This window comes from Mercenaria mercenaria, chromosome 1, assembly GCF_021730395.1.
Source record: "Mercenaria mercenaria strain notata chromosome 1, MADL_Memer_1, whole genome shotgun sequence".
In the NCBI taxonomy this organism is placed as follows: Eukaryota; Metazoa; Mollusca; class Bivalvia; order Venerida; family Veneridae; genus Mercenaria; species Mercenaria mercenaria.
This window is the reverse complement of record NC_069361.1, coordinates 83,039,463-83,050,620: the sequence shown is the minus strand read 5'-3', so window position 1 is coordinate 83,050,620 and position 11,158 is coordinate 83,039,463. Positions and strand designations below refer to the sequence as shown.

At 36.3% G+C, this 11,158-nt stretch overlaps 1 protein-coding gene across 1 annotated transcript; it reads right to left on the bottom strand.

Annotated features, from left to right (window-relative positions):
- Positions 1-892: 892 nt before the first annotated feature.
- Positions 893-9,475, bottom strand: LOC123532189 (calmodulin-A-like). Its single transcript, XM_045313560.2, has 6 exons — positions 9,321-9,475; positions 7,723-7,792; positions 4,879-5,022; positions 2,393-2,524; positions 1,569-1,676; positions 893-1,070 (listed from the first exon to the last, which is right to left on the bottom strand). Exons 1-6 carry the CDS (start codon positions 9,321-9,323, stop codon positions 943-945), a joined length of 585 nt encoding a protein of 194 aa, XP_045169495.1. The 5' UTR covers positions 9,324-9,475; the 3' UTR covers positions 893-942.
- Between the last annotated feature and the right edge of the window lie 1,683 nt (positions 9,476-11,158).

Sequence of the window (11,158 nt, the reverse complement as noted above, 5' to 3'; positions counted from 1 at the left end):
AAAGACTGTTCTTCATTCACTGGGGGAAATATAACATATATATACTGTTGTTACATCTTCGTTATACGATGATTCATGTCGAATGTTTTTCACTTTCCAAATTATACTGAATAATATTAGTTTGCAACGACCTGAGATACAATGAGGCGTTGTTTTCAATGAATTTCATGACGTTTGTTTGCCAAAGTTCGTAAGACTTTTGAATGAGTTAAAATTAGAAAAATGTATGCTATTTTTAGACACAGTATGAAAAAGGGAGCTAATTCAATATGCAAAAAATACCGGTCACCGCGGGAAAGTTTTTAATCGTAGGTATATAAGTAAATGGTACAATGGGGCGTAGGGGGTGTTTACGCAGGAACTTGCAAAAGAAGTCACAGTGCATTTACTGTGGCTTTATTTTAATGTTAAAGGGACATAATTCCTTTGATATATATTTTTCTCCTAAAACAGAACGCATTTAGTCCTCCTGTATTTCAAGAAAAGCATTGATTTTTAAACGATATTTCATAAACATTTGTAACATTTATTTTTGTTATGAAATGGATGGGCACGGTAGCTATACAATCTACAAGTTTGTTTAAGGCAGCTGGTTTAAAATACAATTGGGCAAGTTAGGTCACTGGCTGCTTAAGGCAAGTGGTAGCTTAAAACAGGTGGCTGCAAAGACAGAAAATGTATGGCCGAATGAATAGTATGAAGAAAGAAAAATGGTCTTTTGCTTTCTATTCGCTGTAGAGAGAGAGTGACTCAAAATTACTTTGTTTCACATGAATCTCTCTGTTGCGCACAACCTACATGGGGATGCCCATATTACTCTGGCCATTTTAGCCCATTACTAAATAGGAGTATTAAAAGTGATAAGTTTTCATTTACACAACCAGAAGAAAAATCATTTTTGCAATGTTGTCATTGTTTTAATTTTACATTATGTATAATAAATCATCCTATGGTGCTTTCTGAATGGTCAGTAAGGTCATGTGATGATTCCTCCAACACAGTTTCTTCAACAACAGCTGGTTTTTTTCTTAAGTACGACTCGTCTGGGGCTTCAAGCATGGCCGAAAATTCTGAAAATGATTAACACGTGTCAATTAGTTGGTTAAATGTGATATATAGTCTCTTATAGTTCTTTAAAAAATTAAAAAATAATAGCTATGTATGTTGTGTGTTTATTGCCATGTATATTCGTGTTGAATTTTGCATATATGACACTTTAATAAGACATGCAAGAAAAAAGATTCTCTCTCTCTCTCTCTTTATCTCTCTTTCTCTCTCCCCCCTCTCCCTCTCTCTCTCTCTCTCTCTCTCTCTCTCTGTTTGGTAACTGTGTTTCGGTAACACGGCAGGAGCCTCGTTACCGCCAAAACATTTACCATCGAGCCAGATACTTCCATCTGCACTTTCAAACAGTGAAAGTTTCTTATAATATACTCCACGAACATAAAAATACACACAACATGTGCTTGATATAACAAAAAAAAAGACTGTAAGAATGCGAGCATCATATTAACAAAGCGTTTCAGCAATTGAAGAGGTTTTTTTTACCAAACCAAGAACTAGCCTACCTTCGAATCCAATTTTCCCATCACCGTCCGTATCTACCTTGCTGATCATCTCTTCTATTACATCATCACCTAGATCTTCTCCCAGATTCGACATCACATTCTTCAGTTCTGGAAAAAAAATCTCACAGATGGTAAGATTCAGTTTGTTTTCTTGCAGGTTACTTCATGTCCTTGTGTTCGATATTTCAGCCAGAAAACCCAGAATGATTAATCTGACCATGAAGTTAAATATGAGCCACGCCATGAGAAAACCAACATAGTGGCTTTGCGACCAGCATGGATCCAGACCAGCCTGCGCATCTGCGCAGTCTGGTCAGGATCCATGCTGTTCGCTTTCAAAGCCTATTGCTATTAAAGAAACTGTTAAAGCGAACAGCATGGATCCTGACCAGACTGCGCGGATGCGCAGGCTGGTCTGGATCCATGCTGGTCGCAAAGCCACTATGTTGGTTTTCCCATGGCACGGCTCATATATACAGTGTCTTCCGTGGCCAAGTTGTTAAGGTTGCTGGCTTTGAATCATTCGTCTCTTACCGCTGTAAGTTCGTCTGAGGAAAATATTCCGCTATGCACGCCATGATGTTAAGTCTATGACTGATCACAAGTCTCGATCACGAGATACGTTTTGTTACAATTGAACAGGTTTTAAAAGTCTTCATTTACTATAAAGGTACGAATGTCTGTACATTGATAGAGCGTTCTTATTCTGGAAAATACTATATTGGCAAATATATTTGAAGATACAGTTAGATAATATAAATTTTGAAAATAAGTGAACAATTGTATGAATTATCCAGCAGATGTATTTCTATAAAAGCTGTTACCTTTTGCTGTGATGTAGCCAGTTTTCTCTATATCAAATACGTCAAATGTTTCCTTGTTTACCCCAGCATTATCTGACGCTGTTTTCAACACCATCATCTTTACAAACTCGTCAAATTCTATTGTTCCGTTTCCTGTAATAATGGGAGGACGCAATCGTAAGTATTTAACGGTAAATTTGGCGTTCCTCTAAAAACACTAGCAAAGATGTCCTTAACATGTTTCCGTATAACAATGGTTCACGAAATTGTTTCCACCGCTATTTTTTGCGTTCATTTCTGTGTTTTAAGGAGTATGAAAAAATTGTCTGTGAGCGCTAAAGCAACATCGTATACAGTACGATAAAGGTACTTCGTACGCAATAAACCAAGTTACATTGTTGGCAATTCGAAAAAGTAAAGATAACGCAACACCATCTAGAGTACGAAATAGGAATACCGTAGATAGTACGATAACGCAACATCGTATAAATAAAATTCTAACATAACTCGATTTGATTTCCAGTTAAACAAAGAAGGAAATCAAGCTCTGTATATTCTGCGATAAACAACGGTTGACGCGCGGACCGGTAAGAGAGCATTATGACGTCAATTATGACGTCAAATTGCCGCACGACGTCCGATACATTACTCCTCGGGTAAATGAAGTCTAGCATAATATTTATTATAATATGTCAATGAGCATGTCAGAATGAAAACAATCAAGCCCTTCTTGTGATTTATCGTCTAATTTACCACGGTTCATCGTTCAGATGCTTCAGTTTTTAACCACTCGGGCTAACGCCCTCGTGGTTCAATTCCTACGAATCTGAACTCTGAACCATGATAAATTAGACGATAAACCACTCGAAGGCCTTGATTATTTGTTAAATAAATGGACATCGTAGAAAGAACTTTAAAGCTACAACGTAGACTTACGTTAAACAACATCGTAGATAATTTTGCTATCCCAATCATAGATTACCTGACCCCAATGACCCGCTGTGTCCGCTATGGCTACTCCCTAAGTTATAGGTTAATTACTGCAACCACTGACTATTACATGTTTTCTTATTTTCCGAGAACAGTGTACCGTTAGAACCAACTTCCCCCCAGTGTCGCCCACCTCCCTACCCTAGAGCAGTTCAGTGCTGCAGTTTGCAGCCTTGAACATGCCTCGCCCTAGTTATCCTGCAAACTCAAGTTTTAACCTTTTTATATCACCAAAGTTATTTTAAGTTTCTTCCACTCTAAATTTTTATCACTACATGTATATTCTTTCTCTTTTTGATTTTGACGCGCAAAACGTCTACGTTCCCGCAAGGGGTTTGACGTCAACGGAAGAAAGATAGATAGATGGTGCAATAAAGGAACATTGTGCAATAACAGAACATTGTGCAATAACGGAAAATTGCAACAACGGAACATTGTGCAATAACGGAACATTGGCAATAACGAAACATTATGCAATAACGAAACATTATGCAGTAACGGAACATTGTGCAATAACGGAACATTGCAATAACGGAACATTGTGCAATAACGGAACATTGCAATAACGGAACATTGTGCAATAACGGAACATTGCAATAACGGAACATTGTGCAATAACAGAACATTGTGCAATAACGGAACATTGCAATAAAGGAACATTGTGCAATAACAGAACATTGTGCAATAACGGAACATTGCAATAACGGAACATTGTGCAATAACAGAACATTGCAATAACGGAACATTGTGCAATAACGGAACAATGTGCAATAACGGAACATTGCAATAACGGAACATTGTGCAATAACAGAACATTGTGCAATAACGGAACATTGCAATAAAGGAACATTGTGCAATAACAGAACATTGTGCAATAATGGAACATTGCAATAACGGAACATTGTGCACGGAACATTGTAGGCAGCATTATAGACAAAATGATAAAGCAATATCATCGACCATTATGATAAAGCAATATCGTTTACAGTACTATAAAGTTAGACCGTAGAAAGTATGCTAAGGTAACTTTGAAGACAGTGAGACTAAGCAACGTCGTTGGCAGTACAACAGTCCGATAAGGCAACATCACACTCAGACAGAAAGAGAAAGTATCATCGAAGACAGTGCGATGAAGCAACATCGTAGATTGTCCGATAAAGCAACATTGTATATAGTATGGCATAGGACGATAAATCGACATCGCAGGCAGTACAATAACGCTAGCTGTATATAGAACGATATAGCATCATCGCAGGCAGTACAATAACGCTAGTTGTAGATAGAACGATATAGCATCATCGCAGACATGATGGTAAAGGAACATCTTAGACAAACAATGAAGCAACGTCGTATATAGTACGATAAAGGAACAAGGAGATTTGCACATATGGGGAAGCCGTGCAGACATAAATGAACTTTGAAATGTAGTAACACAATGATGGTTTCTATGTCAGTCAAGTCGTTACAAAAAATTAAACTTATTTCGTGTGATACACTATCACAAAAAAAATTCTTACCATCTTCATCAACTTCGTTGACCATATCCTGTAGTTCGGCTTCTGTTGGGTTCTGACCTATGACCCTCATAATCGTTCCCAGTTCTAGGGTCGTGATCGTGCCGTCTCCATCAGGGTCAAAAAGGTCAAATGCTCGCTGAAAATCTTGAAAGAGGTAGAAAATAAATAAATCAATCAATAACACGATATCGTATATAGTTAATGGTGATTTGGACTTTTATACTTTTAAAAGTATTTTTCACACAGTTTTCTATTTGTGTCTAACGTACGGAGCTTGATTGATGATATACAATGCACCAAAACAAAAGAGAAATATGATACACTTGTACATTAAGTATATATGCACTTGTTTGTAACTTTGTATATTTCAAGTAAAATGGGACTGGTTTGTCAAACGTTGCTCGAGATACCACGTCTATTAAGTGACCTCTTGCATTAAGAGACCATTTCTTCACTCCCTTTTGTAATGTTAAAGAACAATATAATATGAGCCGTGCCATGAGAAAACCAACATAGTGGCTTTGCGACCAGCATGGATCCAGACCAGCCTGCGCATCCGCGCAGTCTGGTCAGGATCCATGCTGTTCGCTTTCAAAGCCTATTGAAATTAGAGATACTGTTAGCGAACAGCATGGATCCTGACCAGACTGTGCGGATGCGCAGGCTGGTCTGGATCCATGCTGGTCGCAAAGCCACTATGTTGGTTTCCTCATGGCACGGCTCATATCATGTATTAAAAGACTACTTGCATTAAGAGACCAATTTCTGTCCTTCCCATAAGTGGTCTCCTCATACAAGTTATACTGAATATAACTTAAATTGTACGTACTGCATGGAATAGTTGAAAAAAATGTTGGCAGTTATCGGACCAGTGGTGATAGGAAATAAGCCAATGCTTTTCTCTGTTAAAACACTCTTACGCTATAATGACGTCACGTTAACGTGCGTGACGTCAATGTTTTGGTTGCGACCGAGAAAGAGCGCTACTATATTTTATCTACTGTTTTAGATTAAGGAGGTAGGTTACCTTCATATTTGTATGTGCGCATGTCCAACCGGAAGCTAACGTGACGATTTACGACGACGTTTACGACAAACTAAATGTGTTTGTATATTCATTCTTCTGAAAACAAATCATGAACCTGTCTTCGATCTGATGCTTTATGGTTTAATAATTCAGAAATAATGAATAAATTGCCGCAGAAACGCTTCAAAACAATGTTGCCCTAAAATGACGTCACTGACGTCATGACGTTACGTGTCAGTTACCGCGCAAAATTAATAGTTTTTGTCTTGAAAGTACGTAATTCTGTGCATTTTTTTCTTATTTTAACTATTTTCAAATAACCATTATTTGCTGAAATATTTCTAAGAGTCTTTTGCTCTGAATAAAAATCAATATTTTTCTTCTTTTATGTAGTTATATTGAAATGTTATGCGGAATGTAAGAAAATGGATGATGGTAACCAATGTTATTTGGAATATAGTTGGGTGAAAGGTTACTTGTTACGGCCATTTTCAAATAAAAAATCTAGCAGTTTGATTTGTAATACCTATTTTTCAAGTTCCGTTGATAATTTGTTACTTATATACTAAAACTAAGATCTAAAATTGTTCAAATTTCGGTAGAAAAATGTGGTTTCTTGAATTGAATTGATGTTACCATGGAAACGAAGCCCGTGACCTATGTATCTAAATGTAAAATTCAAAAGCGTTGACACTGGTCTATTTAAGAAACACAGCTTCGGCTTTTTATTTTCATTTCAACAATATCCATGAGAATAATAGCAGCATGCTGAACGATTTTTCCATGAAAAATGCCAGACGAGGGTACTGCTGTAAGTATTCTAAGCTGTGAAATTTGTTTGAATAAATGCAAATAACACGAAAATATAACTTACGTTAGGAAATAGTATGTTTTATAGCTACATTAACTAGAAAGATAATCTTATTCAATATTTTTATAAGAAACTATGACAAAAAGCAAGATATAAGCTATTTTAAACATCTCTGTTGCCATGGTTACTTTAAACTTTAAGAAAATTAGGGTACCATGTAAAGTGCTTGGTAATTTGCTAATAATATTACCCAAATATTCCATGTTGGTCATTAACAGAATGGCACTGAAGCCGTCGAAAACCCTATTTTTATACATAGTTGTTTAAAAATGAGAGAAAATGCGTTACCATGGAAACACGAGCCCCGCGACATATACATTTTAAGCTTTTATTAGAAAGATAACGTGCATACTAGTAAAATTATCAATTATGCAGATTTCTACGGATATCAATGAAACTAAAGTACACTGAAAAGTGTTAAATATCCGTATTTTCCTTCTTCTTTCAATATGAAATACCTTTGTAGAGTCATGTTCTTCAAACCAGGATAAAAATTGAACTTGAAGGGACAGAGACAAACGAAATTGAGATTGTAGCAGTTAAAACTTCATATTACACGAAATACAAAAATGTGCTGCGGTACAACTAATTTGAATTTACCCTTGTAACAAGGTAACCTACCTCCTTAATAGCAAAACCGTGTTTCAACACTATTTATACACTCGGGCGGAATACGTCGTACAAATAATTTACGCCCGACGTATAACCACCCATCGTGCATAAATAGTGTTGAAACACTCTTTTGCTATAATTTATTTCTTAAATATTAAAGTAGTGGACCCGTAATGACACTCGGCAACTTCCGACTGATTACGTATTCTCGTTTGGACGTAAATATAGCTCAACGCGCACATAGTTTTCCGTAAAAATCCGAAGAATGCCGAAATCGCTTATTAAGGAGTAAAACGATTATACTTTAACCTGGTTCCGCTGTATATATACTAACCTGCAAGTTGCTCTTCGGAGAGTCCCAGTTTGGCAATCTCATCCTGCTCCTCCTCCTCACTGGAACTCGACTGAAAGTTAACAATACTACACAGTGACCTGAGTTCGTATTTAGCAAATTTAAAAGTCCGCAAAAAAGGACAGCTTATATTTAATTCTATTTGCCATAACTTTGTTTATACCTTATTGGTACTAACGAAATTTTGCTGAAATGCAAGAAGCTGTAAAATGCACATTCATGTTTTAATACAATCGGTGGTAATTAAACAAGACTAGAGCAAAAAGATTTTTTAGCATTTTAATGTCTACGCCTTACGCCTTTAATCGTTGATGGATTATTAAAAATTTTGTCTGGATTCGTATTTCATCAACATCTGAAACTCAGACTTTGACTTAACATAGTAAGAGCGCTAAATATTCTGTTTGCCATTACTTTGTTTGAGGTAATAAACTGACACGAAACTTTCTATATCTGTATCAGGAACATTCGTAAACAAAAAAAAATGTCAGCATTGACTACGGATCAGTCTTAGAATGGAATCTTGCCATCGGTAAATTCGAGGCTGTGCTCTGAACAAACCAACCAGATGTTAAAGGTTTGAAACTTAATGCTTTGTGAGCTAGAATCATGATTTTATAATTCTCTCAAACTAAAACGGTGTACTCATCCTCATAGTATATCATTCTTGTTCATCACAGGTCCTAAAGGACGCATGGCTATTTCATTCTCTCAAACTAAAACGGTGTACTCATCCTCAAAAAAATCATCACAGGTCCCAAAAGGAACCATAAATGACCGCTGGTTTGCAGTAGGCTGAATCAAATTAGATTAACTTGCATCCAGACAATGCAGAAATCGTATGGGCACGATACTGAAATGTTACACCCGTCTTACCCTACAGGAGCAGAAAATAGAAATTGGACATACAGTGAAAAAGTTGCAAATTAACGCGATGAGTATTTTTTATTTACGTATACGGCGGAACATTCGGCGATCCTAAAGTTATCCGTGACATGTGTAACAGCTGGCTAACTTTCCGTTCATTTATCCTTGAAACGTTTGCTCTAACTGATTGTATATAATTTCTTATCTACTTCAGAAACTTGTGTTGCAGGTTCCTCGTTAATACACTGCTTCGAACACAGTTGAACTCATGACCGCCTGGCTAGAAGTCATATTCTCCCCAACCCCACCCCAGCCCCACCCCAACCCCTTACACCTAAAGCGTCATTAAATCCTAGTCTATATAATGTCTTTTCATAAAACCCGTACAGACTAAAACTTTCAAACAGACAGATAGACAAGATGTGATTTAAGACTTCTAATATTTGTGGACATATTTAGCAACTGTTTATAGTTAAATTTAATGACGAATATGGTGGACAAGGGCCAAAATTTGACAAGTTTCTGTGTTAGACACTCGCACTATTTTACACGATACGCTATAGATGCTAAAATTAAATATACATGTAATAACTATATTCAGGTTGCGTCTTTGGGCCGGTCTTAATGCTAAACTAGATGTGAATATAATGTTAAGTTTACAGAATACAGTTTTAATACATATGAATTCAAACAAATAATAAATATCCGCTTACCATTTTAAGTTTATATCCTCAAAACAAAAATAAAGATTTAGTCTTTGATGTACGTCCGAAAAATTCAATATATTAAGTATACATGATTTAATCACACCACTCCATAAAGCATGCTATTTACTTACAGAGAATATTGTTTATGTATTTAATCTGGATTTAATATAAAGGCACAATATGCTTTGTATAATATAACAAAGCCGTGATATCATTTATCAAATATTGTCTTTATAAATTATAACTTTAGTTGTTTACATTTTTCGTCTTGAGTAAACAGGAATCTTAATATGAAATATGGAAATGCATTTGTATACGGTGCTGTCTGGAGAAATCATAATTATAATGTAGCGAGCATAAACATATGCCTTATTATAGTAAGAAGTTTTGGTCTCTTTGTGGTCGTCGGCATTAAAGGTTGTCTTTCAAAATTTACAGTGACGTAGCGATGCCAAGGCATAGATCAAAATGAGCCATAATGTTTTGAGCGTATTTCTATTCTCTTTTAACAATTTTCTTGTTTGAAATGTTGTAAATTACACGATAAACAACGCGAAAACATTGATTATTCAATAAACAAACAGAATAGAACAGAACATGACATTATTAACTCAAGTTACATATGCAACATGTGAGTATACAGACATAAGTGAATTATTATAAATTTTCACATGACGTGGTGTTTCTAAGAAAGTAAGCAAGCGAACATTTTTTTTCTATTTCATCATAACATTATAAACAGTGACTATAAAAACAGAGAGAAGAGTTGATGATTGTACTTCAAAAGATAGGAGGGGCAGGGGGTGCGCGTGGGGAAGGGGCCAGATGACCATATTAACCTTCGTTATTAAACTTTAATCCGGGACGAGTCATAAATGACTAATTCACCTTAAATTAAGACGCTAGTTATTTCACCACGTATTTGATATATTTCAATCGGAACAAACAGAGGTCATTTCCCATATAAAACATGTAGACTTTATTTGTATTTGTTTTACATACGGTACCAGTTGATAACTTACAGTAGGCTTCTGCTGTGTGATAATGAGCGCAATCGCGTGTGAAAATTGAGCACTCGCGCTCGTGCGTAAATTCGTACGTTGTTGCGCGAATGTGTACACTCATGTGAAGGGGCCAACACTCGTACAACAATGCGTACACTAGACTCCTATTTCAGCCGTAAATAAATTAACGTCTCTTTTCTGTAAGACAAAGGAAGTAACACAGTCTATGCGTACACCAGTGCAAAACTTAGTCAAAACCGCGTTCATCCGTGCGAGAATGCGTAATAAGTAACAGTTCACACATTCAGTCAAAGACACGTTTAAAATGATGTGACTTGTTCACATATTTATGGGGGGAAACATTACTCTTAAAGTACTGCAAGCAACTTCCCCACAATGACAGTTAGAGGATGAAATACTTCAGATGAATTCTCTTCTGTAAAATAACTCCGGAGATCATATGACTCGACTGTGAATTGAACTTACGACTGCCCCCGCTATACAGGCAGAGAACTTTCTGATTGTACCAGTCATATAGGAAAAGAATATGCGGAGTTTCAGGACTATAAAACACATTTTTAGTTTAAATTCCACTAATCTAAAGCATTAAGGGGAGACCACTACGTAGAAGACTGTCACCAGTAGGAATGTATGTATTACCTCTCTTAGCCTACTGTATTTTTATACAATTATTTTTTTACTGGAAGCATTATTTCAGCACGGGCGGACTCCTGTGTAGAACCATCGACCTTCCGTAAGCCATTTTTTTTTATTTTAAAAGTCCATGATTTTAGGGTATTCCATATGCCGGCATGTTTCTGCCACGAGATAGCTAAGTAG